This window comes from Vidua macroura, chromosome 9 (assembly GCF_024509145.1).
Source record: "Vidua macroura isolate BioBank_ID:100142 chromosome 9, ASM2450914v1, whole genome shotgun sequence".
In the NCBI taxonomy this organism is placed as follows: domain Eukaryota; kingdom Metazoa; phylum Chordata; class Aves; order Passeriformes; family Viduidae; genus Vidua; species Vidua macroura.
The window spans coordinates 25,820,777-25,834,371 of NC_071579.1; the positions used below are offsets into that span (position 1 = coordinate 25,820,777).

Consider the following 13,595-nt stretch of genomic DNA (forward strand, 5'->3'; position numbering starts at 1 on the left):
AACCTTTGACAAGAATTAGGGGTTTGGTCCAAGTCAGCTGCAATTTAAGTGCTCTGGATCAGATCCCAGAGCAAATGTGCAGCAGGTCTAAGTGAGGGTTCCTTTTGCATCCAGCCCTACACCCTCACACCCTGGAAGGAAGGTGGGTTCAGCACAGGGGATAGGCAGCAGCACAACAGAATTTTGCTCCTTCCTTCCTTCCTTCCTTCCTTCCTTCCTTCCTTCCTTCCTTCCTTCCTTCCTTCCTTCCTTCCTTCCTTCCTTCCTTCCTTCCTTCCTTCCTTCCTTCCTTCCTTCCTTCCTTCCTTCCTCCCTCCCTCCCTCCCTCCCTCCCTCCCTCCCTCCCTCCCTCCCTCCCTCCCTCCAGTAGTCCCCAGAGGATAAGGACAAGGGGTGCAGCTGTGCAACAGGGCAGGTAATAAAATCAAGCATCATGAATAACACAATCTCCTGCTATCTCCTAGGTATTTTGAGAACAGTTATTTTCATTTTGATTCATATGGCCCAGAAATGTGACTCTGGTTTATGTTGCCTCCCCGCTTATCCCCTCTTGTGCCCCTTCTCCTCTGCCTGGCTCCTCTGGCAGCACTCTCTGTCCTGGCACACACAGCAGGGTCTTGTGCAATGTCAGGAGCAGAGCATGGTGTTCAAACAGTATTTCACCTTCCTTTAACTGCTTCCTAAAGACACTGCAGTGCTGCTACTGCCTAACAGTCCTCACGTTATTTCATTTAGCAGCAGCTCAAATGACTCCCTCCAAAACTGCACTGAGCTGTGTGATGAACAAGTCTCTTTTCCACCATGGCTTATGCTGCACCTACAGTCTGAATTCACAGAACCAGCACACCTTCCCCATTCAAATCTCCACTAAAAATTCCTTTGTTACAAGCTCAAAATAATAATAAGGGCTCTGGGTTATCCTTTCTTGTGGGTTTCCCTGTGACCTTGGCTGACTGCTTTAACAGAAGTGTTCTGCATACAAAAGAAATGAGCCCACTGGCAATCCTGAGAAACAAATGAGCTTAGGAAAAGTGCTTTGTGCAGTTCGTGCTCCCCTCTTCCTCAGTCCCACTCCTTGTTGCTGTATAATCACCACTGTTTTTGCCATTTTCTTCTCTGTTACATCAGAGATTGGAGGAAAGGGGGAGGAAAGGGGGAGCAAAGAGACACAGTTCTGTGAAAAGAACGTTTTATTTTTGACATTCTCTTTCCATGTTTCCCATCCACTGCCCTGAGCTTTGTCTACTTAAGTTCCAATTATTCAGGAGCAGCCTGGTGTCACTGCATCCAGCAGGATGACACCCCTGTGGACTGGGGTACATGGATGCTGCTAAACTAGAAATGAAACACGGTTACTGCATGTGCCTGGCTAGGTTAAAAAAAAAAAAAAAAAAAAAAAAAAAAAAGACACAAGCTAAGATTCAGGCCCAGGTGCAATTCAGCAGCACTGGAATAACAGCACCCTATACCAGTGAAAAAAGGACTTAGGGCTTATCTGTCTCTGGCACAGCACCCATGTAACGGGGCTTGGAGACAGCTGTCCCCAAACTGGTGAGGCTGCAGCACAGCTCTGCTCTTCAGGGCTCTGCTGGCTCATGCATTTCTGCACTGTGTTCTATTTTGTAGTGTCAATATAATCCTCTGCTGCCTTCTAGATGTTTAATACAATGATTTCCACTTAGTCTTGTTCAGGTCACTCAGCGAGGAGAAATGTGCCTAAGTGAAGAGTGACAGGTGACCTTGAGAATTAAAATTTCATTAAAAAGGAAGAATGTTTTTCACCCTTTCCATCTGATACTGAAGAAATAAGGGGTTTTTGAGAAAAAAAGTTTCTATTTTAAGTTTTCCCCGAGCTTACACAAGAGGATCACAATACACCTGTGCACAGACTTGATGATTTTCAGTCCCTCTAAATGAGTGAGATGCTCATTCTGCACATTGTGAAGTAAAACAGAAAGCATTATGTGCAAACATTTACAGCATAAAAAGCCTCATCACCTGGGATACTTGCTGCTTCTGAAATTCTGATCAAAGATAAGAACCAAGACAACTTACTGTAATCAATTATGCAAAGATAGTCCTCAGCCTATGTGCAATTCATAAAAATAATACTAAAAACATAATGTGGATTTACATGCAGAAATGAAATATGAACATGGTCAGAACACTAATCTTCTGATTGCTATCTTAAATTGGCAATCCTGGCACTTTGAACTAGTCTTTGGCTAGATACTGTTCCCTTGAAGAGATTTCCAGCAGTCCTTCAGCAGCTCCTGCTTACAAAAGAGGAGCTGCAGCTCCACAGCCCAGGACTGGAGGAGACAGGAGGCAGCACCCAGGGAGTCAGAGCTGCAGCAACCTGGACATGGGCTTTATGTCCGTGCAGGCAGAGATGATGAACCCCCACACACATCCCCAAAGCCCTCATGGTGCATGGAAAGCCTTCATTTGACGATCTGACTGAATTTAACAGAGGAACAATGCCTGGCCACATCCCATGTGTAGCACAGGGCCCCCATATGTGCACCCCCTATACATGGACTGACCAGAGGCAGTGGTCACCCTCCCACATTGGCCACTAAATCCAAAAGGCAAGTTGAAGATGTGTCCAGGTTTCAGGCAGGTATGAACATGCTCCAGTTGTTGTCCTCACAAATACCAAATTCACACTTTGAGGTTTTTTCTACGTCTTTTCCGCTCACCCTTATAACAGTAAAATCAAGGAACTCATGTTGCAATATCAATCCTCTCATCAGCTTTACATCCCTCAAAACCTGTAAAATATTTATATTTCCATGTGAGCATTTGTTCCTGTTTTACTGTAGCCGACATCCTTTCGTCACAGGTCTTACACATTTTTGCCCAGGTGAGCCCCAAAGAGTACCCAGTGACTTAATGAGCAGATCAATTACTGTTCATAAGAAAAGGTACTGTCTCTTTAAAGGTTATTTGAAGGTTGATTGCTATCTTATTGCTTATATCCTGCAAATCTATTCAGCCTTATGAATGAATTTGACCTTTTTATACTTACTGGGGGAAAAAAACAGAACAGAAGTTAATTTGGAGCTCTATAATACAACACTTTTTCCCAGAGAAATGAAAGGGCATTCAAATCGATACCTGCACAATAACACTCTGATGAATGTTTGCACCCAATTTTCTCATTTTGCTAACTTGAGATTGGGCATTTTGAATAGTTCTCAAAGAACATATTCTTTATGTGCTGTGAAGTATGTGGTATTGTGTCCAAACAATGCTAGAGGATAATCATTATAGGAGTGTCACTGGGCCTGAAAAGGTCAGTTAGTTAGAAATGTCAGCTTTCAATGCAACTGTGCCGGACCTTCCCATGTAAGGAACCAATTAAAGGGACATGCCAAGGTGCATGGAAACACCATGGTGACCCAGAATAATAATAAGGAATTGTGGTAAAGCTTGATATTTTTCTTCAAAAGTAATGGATTAGCCTTTAGAATATCTTCTCTGCAGTCTTATTTTGACTTTGCAAATATCACTTCTTCTACATGTATCCAAAAAAAGGTCACTTTTTTAAATGAAAAGGTGGGGATGAAACAGCCTTACTAAAAGTAAACATGCTACAACCAAATGGGGATAAAGTTCTGGTTTCATTATTGAATCAAAAAAGTGTCATTTCAGTAGAACTCAAAATTGGGATATTTGAGATGGATGTGCGTGAAGTTTGGGGACACAGGTGGAAATAGGTCAGGGGACAGGCAGAAAGATCAGGGAGGACTTGTTCTCTTGGGACATGGTGTGAGGGAAGGGAAGAGACAGTGGAGTAGGAGGCATCTCTGCAATTATTATTCTGGCAAATGCAGAGGTATAACTGAGAATTAGGAAGGTACTGATCTGCATGAATGAGTAATTACAAGCAACAATATTATTTCTCCTTATCACAGCAAATGGAAATTCTTACAGCTCTTCAGATACTGTAAAGATGAGAAATTGGATATAGTAAAATTTCCTAATTAGCCTCAGGACAGCTGAAGCCAACCTAATGCCACCAAAAAAAAAAAAAAAAAAAGAAAAAGAGTCCACGTCTTCCATCTGCTCTCTGTTAGTACCATTATCTTGCTAAAGTTTCATCAAGTCTGGAACAAACTTCTTCCTGTAGCTTTATGGTTCAGCTAAGACAGACAACATGAGACTTTCACTTTGAGCAGAGATTTTAGCATTTATATTTTATTTTTATGGTAGGGAAATTCTTGTACTGTGGGTTCAGAGAAACCATTTGGGGTCTATTGTCTTGCTGAGCAGTGAGATTCTGACTCCCTCAGTTATCTCATATTATTGTGGGCAAATGGGTGGATTAATACCCAGTGATATGGGAAATAATTCAGTGAGCATTAAAAGACTCAATTATTACTGGAATTCTAATTTCTTTTCTCCACCAGCTTTGCACTAAAAGAGCGTGTGAAGCTTCACTAACAAACATAAGCAGTGGTTATGTTAGGCTGTTTAAAATCTTCAATGCCATCCTTTGACACATACTTAGACCAAAATCAATGTGCTATTAATTAATAAGGACTTGCAAAAAAGAAATGTCCCTGAGTTTTAGCAGCAAACAACTTTCTGTCACATTTTATTAGTTGGTATCATTTTTACTAATACCTGTCTTATAGCTTCATGACTTTGAGTTCATATTATTTTCATGCTTCAATTAGAAAGAAGTTGATAGCCAGACTATCCAGGAAGGTAATGGAAAAGTCTTGTAGCAGGGCTTGGTGGTGGAATTTATAGTTAAATGAAACTTTGAAATATACTATAAAACTTCTCCTTCCTTTACGCACTTTTACTTGAGGTCTCATAAACAGTAATATGTAGAAATGCAAAACTTAATCAGCTAAAAAATATAGCAAATCCCACATATCACTTTATGCAATGCCAGGAGAGCAGAAATATATTTTCCTAACCAGAGGAAATTAACTAGGCAACAGTCCTATATCTATAATTTAAAGCTGTAAAATATGTATGGCAGAAGCTAAAGCCACCTTAAAAGAATTCAGGGTAGCAGTATATCACAAATTAATGAAATGGAGACATTTTTAGAGCATGCAGCATTGATGATATTAAAGGGGGGAGAATATTTCACCACATAGATCAGACTGATAAATACTTTTAAAATCAAGCTTTTTTTCCCTGTTTAAAAGTGTAAGATCTTGAATGTTAGGAGGAAGCATGTACAAACCATTAACATTTCTGATCAAATCTCAATAGAGATTAGGATTATCTTACTCTGTCCCTGCCTGTAAAGCTCTGATGTCGTTTACACATGAGGAAAATCTGAGTAAATCAAAAGCCAGGAATTACTGAGTCAGCACTTACATTTTTTCATCTAAAAGAGAGCTGAAAGAAACTTAAAAAAATTACTTTATATTCCGTGCTGTAGCCAAGCTGGACACTACAGAATATTCAACTACCCCAGGTTTTTTAAATGCAATCAATTTACTGCTGCCAAATGTAGTAGGTTTATATACATCTGGGAAACATGCACCTACGGTGCTGATGAATTTCTCCTGACATTGCACTGATTTCAAGAGAATGTTATTTTAAATTGGCAGTAGAGAGACTGGTAGAGAAGGATAAAGCCCTGAGGATGACTGAATCAAAGAGAATTTCAAAAGAATTTTCCTGATGGTTCTTGGATAATATCACATGTTAGCTATTTTCAAAGCCAATAGTTTCCAACACACTTCCATTTATGGTATCAATAATTAAAAAATACTTCAGTGTGAGAGGAACTTACCTTACTGAGAAGAGAAATTGGAAAACTGTGTTATTATCATAAACACAGGAGATGCAAAAAGCTGTGTCTCCATGGAAAAGCTATGGAAACAGGGGTATCTTATTTGCAGCTATTGAGTGGTTACCACAAAATGTGATGTGATTGCATGTGCGTGTTCAAAGTGCTACTAGAACATGATCACAGAGAAATAAAGGGCAGATCCTCATCTCCTTTGTGTAACAAGGCCAAATTAAACTACCTCAAGCTTTGGTCCTAAACCTCAAAGACAACTAGAATAGCGTTAAGAAAATATTTTGGATCCAATTCAGAGGTAAAGCTGGATTTAAAGAAAATTTAAATTACCAAAACTTAAATCTCATTATGTCCCACTCCCTGCCAGCATGTCCCTGCCAGCTCCTAATGAATTTTTAACATCCTTCCCCCACCCCACTGCGCACACCAGCTCTGACTCGGGCACCCTGAACTGTACAGCAGCACTCTAATTGTACCTCACATGTCAAGGGGCAAGAAGAAAGGAGTGTGGTGAGAGCATTGATAAATTTAACTTAACATTCCTCCAGCTACTCAGCAGCAAGGCAGAGCAGTGAACTCCCCTCCACATTTTACAGGGGTGCCAGTTACTTCAAAGGAATATATTTGAGCACGAGGGAGTCTGGCTTGCTTCCAGCTTATGCATCATTTGTGTCTGGCTGTTTCTGGAGATCCACAGCAAAGCAAAGACTTCCTCCAGTTTGGGGCACAGTGTGAAGCTTTCCATACCTGCTTTATTAGGGTGCTGGAAGAGGTGAGCCCTGCATGTTGCATACAAACGGTGTAGTTGGAGCTGCAGCTCCAGCCATCTGTATTCCTGTTTCTTTAATTTTTTTTCACTTTTGCCCAGACTTCTCTCAGTCCAGGGTATAGATTAATGGTCTATACCTGTTCAGTTTAACATACAGATGTGCTTTTAAGCCCAGACAGAACCTGTTCAGGCAGGTTTCAGGAAGGCAAGCTCACATTGCTTGGGGGTTGGAAGCCCTGTGGAGCAGGGCAAGAGGCAGCGCTGGGTCACTCTCAGTGTGGGTTCAACCCAGCACGGGCAGGAGTGAGGTTCAGGGAACAAGAAGCAGGCACAGATTCTGACCCTTTTGGGGGTGATTTCTGGGGCATCATGCAACAGCTGTGTCCATGGGGAGCAGTGTGACTGCCATGAGATAACATTAAGGTTTCTGTGATCCCACAAACTCTCTTTAAATGTTTTGGTGCTTGAGTCTCAATAACACTTAACTTCCATTAATGGCATTTTTAACCTTGCAATTAATCTCATTAATTGGATGATCAGTTTTTTGAAATTGTTTTAGCAGCACATGGAGAAGAGCTGTTGTACTATCTGCAAGTGATCACCATCAGTTCTTGACTAAAGGTAGAAAAGCTGGTTCAAGAGCTTCACACACACACACAAGAAAGAGAGATGATATTCATTGTGACAGAAGTGCAAATCTCAGAGGTCACCTTTTCTTTTGAAGCCCTTTGTCTATTCTTACAATTAAGCAATAGAGTTTTGGTGGCCGACACCCCTTGTGGGACACAGAGGACTTTCACAACTCGAACTAAAGCTGCGTGACCTCTGCCAAAAGCAAAGGCTGCCTGCCTGCGGCAAGGTGGAGAACAGAAACAAGTCCCAGAGGATTGGCAGGTGCAACTAAACAGCTCAGCCTCTCATTTGAATCAATAAATTAAGGGTTGACAGTGATTATGGCTGATCTCAGCCATCATAACTGATATCACGACTTTGTAAGAGCAGACTGTCAATGTCAGATCTTAGAACTAGGACTCAAAGAATTAAATATTTTAAAGTAGCAGTCTCCAAAGACAGATAAAAGCCCCAAGGCTATGATTTATTTTATTTTACTTTTGTATTTGTAGGGCTGAAACTAGACCCTTTAATCCACAGGCTGACATTTTCCAATCCTACTAGGAATTGAGTGCCTAACTGTTTCAACCCCTTTGAAAAATCTCAGCTTTAGGCTCTTTGGTAAGTTTGGCCTGATCCAGCACCAAGCTTCTTTTGAAAATGCCTCTACTGAAGGCAAAACAACAGGCACTTTATTATGTAATCATGAACAAGTATTATTTTTTTCCCCTGTGTATCCAGTTATGGTAGATTTCTGGTTAAATATCAAAGAGTAAAACTTGCATTTCAGAAAAGGTATGTGTTATAGGAAGCTTCCCCCCCACTTTTAGTGTGGTATGCCTACCTACACAGTTATTGAACATCCTTCTAAGTAATTGCTGTGTTCATTTAGTAGATTGCTTTATTAAACAGAGCTCTGATCAACTACTTACTGATCACATCTATGCACAAACTCAACCCAATCAACCCTTTTACAGTGAATACTATATCAGAAATTATGAGAAAGGTATCATAAGTTAGTTTTACAGAAAAGTCTCACATTAAGTCATTCTGGTCCCCAACCCTCTTTTCTCTTATTGAAAAAGCACCCGTGGACTTCGGTGCCCTTATCCAAGATCTGAGTGTGTGCTATGATTAAGACCTTCAGAGATCTTTTTTTGTTTTTTTCTTTTTCCTCTAGAAACAGGGAATGCTGAAGATATGGAAAATGAAAAATGTGCCATGTTTGTCCTTGAAGTTACAGTTAGAATAGTGACAATAGCTGTATCACACTGTATTGTTGCTTTTATCAGCAAGTGCCCTGAGCATACATTAACATAATTGCACACTGCGTGAAAAGTGAACATGCAAAAATGTGATGCAATTGCCAATAGCCTCAAACATCTGTCCCAACAAAGTGTTCCTCCTCCTTATTTTAATTCTTATTATTTTAACAAGGTTAGTGAAGGAGAAACCATGTCACAGATTATATCTACATTTAGAGTGTCAGAACAATTATTGATGCAAAATTGTTATCCAAGCAAATGTGTGTCACATTTTGTTCACTTCCCATAACACCTGTTCACTCTGTTAGCACATTATTACCAGTTAAGGCCAGAATTCATTAGTCTCAGCTAAAGCCCACCTGAAAGCATAATTCATACATACATCTGAAAAATGAACAAAGTTAACCAAAATGTGGCACTATTTGAGCAGGGCTTCATCTGAAGCTGGTGGGCAGCAAACTTCTGTAGCAGCTAATGGAAAGAAAGTGAGCCTGGCAAATAGGAATGAATTAAAAGCCACCCATCCTTAAGGACTGAGCTCACAGAGGAGCACAACTGAGCCAACCTGCATTTCCACCACGGTGCTGAGACCTTCAAAACTCACTCTTGCCAGAGCCCCACACTTTCCCAATAAGTAAAAATTTTGGTGTATCTCCTTGACAGGCAAACGACAAAAGCCATCATGAAGCAGATAGTTCCAGGCATTTTGATTCCACCTGAATATTTCCTGACCCACTTTGGGGTTCTCAGCCCTGAGCCTGGACCTTGTGTCTCCTTCCACACACGCAGAGTGCCACCATCTCCTGACTCCCCAAACTGCTCCCATTTGCCAACAAGGAAAGTCAAGCTTGCATTTCTGTGATACTTGAACACACTTAGTGAATTTGAGGGCATCTGCCCTGCAGATATACCACTAACTGTAACCCCAGGAGGCTAAAAGAAATATCAGCACTCCAATTCATAGAGTAAAGGTCTGAAGAGGCAGCTCTGTGAACGGATAACTGCCCGGGGCTTTGCCGAGCACAATATAGCTGTCACTTGTTATTAGGTGAAAGATTTTCTGGGGAACAGTGTTTTTCATTTTGCATGTCAGAGACGGGGGAAAAAACACATTTAGACAACCATCTCTTTAAGAAAAGAGAAGAGAGCGGCGCGGCAGAGCTCACTTACCCGGGCTGGTTATTGTCAGGAGGTCAAGCCGCCGTTTCTGCTGAAAAACAAATTATAAAGGAACTGTTAAAAGGGGACTAATTTTAGTGGGTCAGCTTAGACCTGCAAAGTAAGTGTTCTGACATTTACAGCAGGATTAATTACAAGTTACATGGCTCACGGTAACTCTTTTGGAAGGGATCCACATGTACTTTATGAGGGAGAAAAAACCCCTTCCTCAGTCCTTTTAATGTGTTTTTATTTGCACTTATAAAGTGTCACTATTTCTTTTTTGGAACATATACTTGAAATGAATAGCTGGAAGCACAGATGGACCGATATATTTATAAAAGTGATTTCTGATTCCACAGGGAAGAAGACATGGAACCAGGACAAGCAACTGTAAATTCTTTATTCATATCAATCATTGACTCAATGCCTGTATGTGATCAAACACAATTATATTGCCTTGGGGTGAACCTTTCAAAGACATGCAAGAGGATCTAGACAAACTCAGGACTGATAAAAGGAAAGCTCCTTTACATGCTGAGCACAGTCAGCCCATGGATCTTGTTGCCACCAGATATCCCTCATCCCAAAAGCTTGCCAGATTTGATCATCACTGTATGTGTGTACAGACAGAAAAATGCAGGCAATTATTATGGCAAATAATCAAGTTTACACAGAGGACTGGTTTCTGGAATGGGTGCAAACCTTCACAGGGTGAACAAACCCATACTATGAGAAAGTTAGGAAAATATTTGGCCTGGAACAAGCCAAAAATCCCACCAAAGCCTTTGTGATGGTGGGGTGCATCTGAGGTTCCCTTTTCCCATAACATGTAGCCAGCACTGTTGCCTACTCCATGTTCCCAGTCTTAGGTGATCTCTCCACCACTGTCTCTCTGTAGCTTGCCACTTAAATCCAGGTGCTCTTAGACCATTATAATCTTTTTCCACTTTTCTGTGGGCTGAGAGCTTTCTGTCACAAGCAGGGCTTTCCCCATCTCACGGACAGACTGTTACTGCCCCTTCATCATAGCACTTTCCAACTTACTGTCTTCTTCCTAACTTTGCCCAACATCAGTGTGTCTAGCAGGTATTGAAGATTATACTGTCCACTTTAATTTCTCTCTCCTAATTTGCTCAATAATGTCTGTGTTACTTTCATTTATTGTCAGCCCTATTGATCTTCCAATCTAATTCTCATCACTGCACTCACTGTATTCCCTATGTGACAGCTGAAAGTCCTTGAGGAGGAAACATTGACTTGGTATTCCCTACCCTGAGTGCTCTTCCTTGGAAATCACGACTGATGAAACTCCTTTCCAAACCCATCATTTCTCTGTGGTAAAGCTTCACTGGCTGAAGTGCATGGACACAGTTGGTCATCCACTGAATACACTTGAGCTGTGTTGGGCACAACAGCAAATTTGGCCTGCTGGAAAGCCAAGTGGGGTGTCAGTCTGGAAAAAAACATATTTTCTGAAACCTTCTTGGCCTTCAGTTCCTTACCTCTGGCACAACACAAAATATATTTGAGAGAAAACTCCTATCTGTCTTTTTCCAGAAGTACTCCTTGTTCTCTTAACTCTGCTAAGTCATTCCGAGCATGACCTTAGCAGTTTGCTTGAGCATATTTGTTTTCATTTAAAATACTGGGGCCAGCGTATGCCAAACCTTTTTCCAGGTGTGCCAGGGTAAAAGGGAACAGAAAACCCTGCTGCTGCCTCCTTGTGTCACCTGCTCACCCCCTCCTTTTCTGGGAGCAGTAAAGCAGAGTAAGAAATTCTGTGTGTGAGCACAGGACCCACCTTCCCAATGGGAACTGTGAGACAAAACATCTCCTAATGAGCTAAATTTTATATAGATCCTGCACCTTAATCCTGATTCATATGTACAAAGCTGTGAAATGCCAGAGCTTAGCCCCCACTGGGCCAAAAGCTTTGCTTACATTTCTCAGCACAACTGGAACTCTAAATGCTGTATATCTAACGAACAGCTAGAGCAGAAAATATATATCTGAAGCCTATACTCCGTGAAACCCTCTCTACCAGGAAAAAAGGTGGAATATAAATATCCTGCATCAAAGAAAGTTGGAAAATGTAAAGATATGGAATAGAGAGAAAGGCATGCAGCCCAACTGGCCCCCAGTCCTGACTTGAGTCTGTTAGATAGGGTAAAAATAAACATTAAATGAAAAACCAAAATAGCTTAGCTTGATGTGCCAGGAAAACAAAAGCATATAGGACAGGTCAAACAAATGGGAAATAAAATGAAATTATTACAAGTCAAATATTCAGTTTGTATTTTTTTCCAGTTTGAATACTGCCTTCAAGCTGATCTTGGAAAAAACAAATTAACTCCAGATCGAGGAAATCTTTCAGTATATGTTGAACTTTAAGCTGAAGTTATTTCTCTGACTTCAAGTGGAGCAGCACTGATCTTTGCATCTAACACCTAACTGCTGCAAGGGATTTGAAATGCCACCAGGTTCTTGGCACTGGCTCCACCCAAGTGCTCCAGGCTGGAACTCGGTGGTTCCTGCCTGCCTGGTGACAGAGGGAGAAAAAAATTCTCAGCTCTGACCTTCACTGGACCTTGAAGAGGTTTCTCTGATTTAGCTCGTCAAGGGAAGTTTGTGTACACTCACCCCAGCCCTGGAGAGAAGCAAACAGCAAAGTGCATTCCAAAATCGTGCATTCAAACATGCAAAAATGCCCTAATTATGGACACAATCACTTTCCAGAAATTCCTGCCTGCTCTCAGATCTCAGGGCTAGCTCTGCTGTTTCCAGGGCTCAGCTGGATGCAAGCAGCCTAGTAACTAGATGGATTAAAAAAAAAAAAAAGAAAAAACCCAGACAGACTCACTTATGAGCAGCTATAAAAACAGCAGTATTTGAATTTAAAGAGAGAGACATTACAAATGTCACACCCATTAATAAAATAATTTCATCAGAAGAATTGTGGCTGTGGGGCTTTATGTATTTGCTTCTTTCTTTAGTGTTGAAAGATGCAAATTGCAGCTGTGGCCCCCCTCCAGCATGATCACCCTCTCCCTGTTTTGACAGATTTCTTGAAAGACTCAGCTCACAAGATGTCTGGCTTTTTTTGTTCTGCCTTTAGGAATTTTCCACTTCTCAAACACCTGCCCCTGCTGAGATGCCTGGGACCATCCCAATCTTCAGGCAACCCACTGTCCCAAGAATTTCTTACAATCTGAGCACTGAAATGTGATGAGCGTCGTCCCTGGTCGGGAAAGTGGTGACAGCTTCCCATGGCTTTAAGGCTGGATTTCACCCACGTTGACAAAAGGGCATTCCACAAGAGACACAAAAACGATCCCCACAGCATCAGCCATAATTTATAAGAGGCAAACAGAAATATTCCCTGCATCATTGCTGTATCACTGCTGCTGTAATCCTGTCCTGCCCTTAAAGGGCAGCATCCTCTTTTCCACTCTGCTGGCTGTTTGGGATCCCAAGGGCAGGAAGAGGCCTCTGGTGATTCATTCTCTTCCCACCTGGAGCAGTTTCCATCGCTGGCACTACCCAGAGGCACAGTGCACCAGGGCCCAGAGCAAACCTGCAGCAGATCGTGTTCACTTCCACAAAATTAACACAATCCTTAATTAATGCAATAAGCACTGATGAGTAATAAATCATATTAAAATACAAGGAAGGCAATTTTTTAATAAATTAAGCATTGATTCACTCAATAAATATTAATCTACTAAGCATCAAGTATTCATTACGTTTTAGGAAACCAGTTGAAGAGCGTTGTTGGTGAGCTGGTCTGCAGTGTGCAGAATGGTCCCGGTTCACCCATAATATACACTTACTTTTAACTAATTCCTGAATTAATCAAGTCAAACAACTTGCCTGAAAGTGAGTCTGGATTATTATTCCATTGCAAGATGCAATTTTCTCAACACAGATTCTAACTCACCCCTCAGATTTTTTCCTGTTTCTTAGTAACTCCTTTTCCAAGAACCTCCTTTCTCTTCCTTGGTTTTAGAGG

At 41.3% G+C, this 13,595-nt stretch overlaps 1 protein-coding gene across 1 annotated transcript in view; it reads right to left on the reverse strand.

The window, feature by feature from the left end:
• LOC128811727 (BEN domain-containing protein 5) overlaps positions 1–13,595 on the reverse strand; it is a 561,665-nt gene that overhangs the window by 83,413 nt on the left and 464,657 nt on the right. Inside the window, exon 6 of the mRNA XM_053985562.1 lies at positions 9,596–9,635. Within this exon, the coding sequence (XP_053841537.1) occupies positions 9,596–9,635 (40 nt within the window). The remainder of the gene's footprint in view (positions 1–9,595; positions 9,636–13,595) is intronic.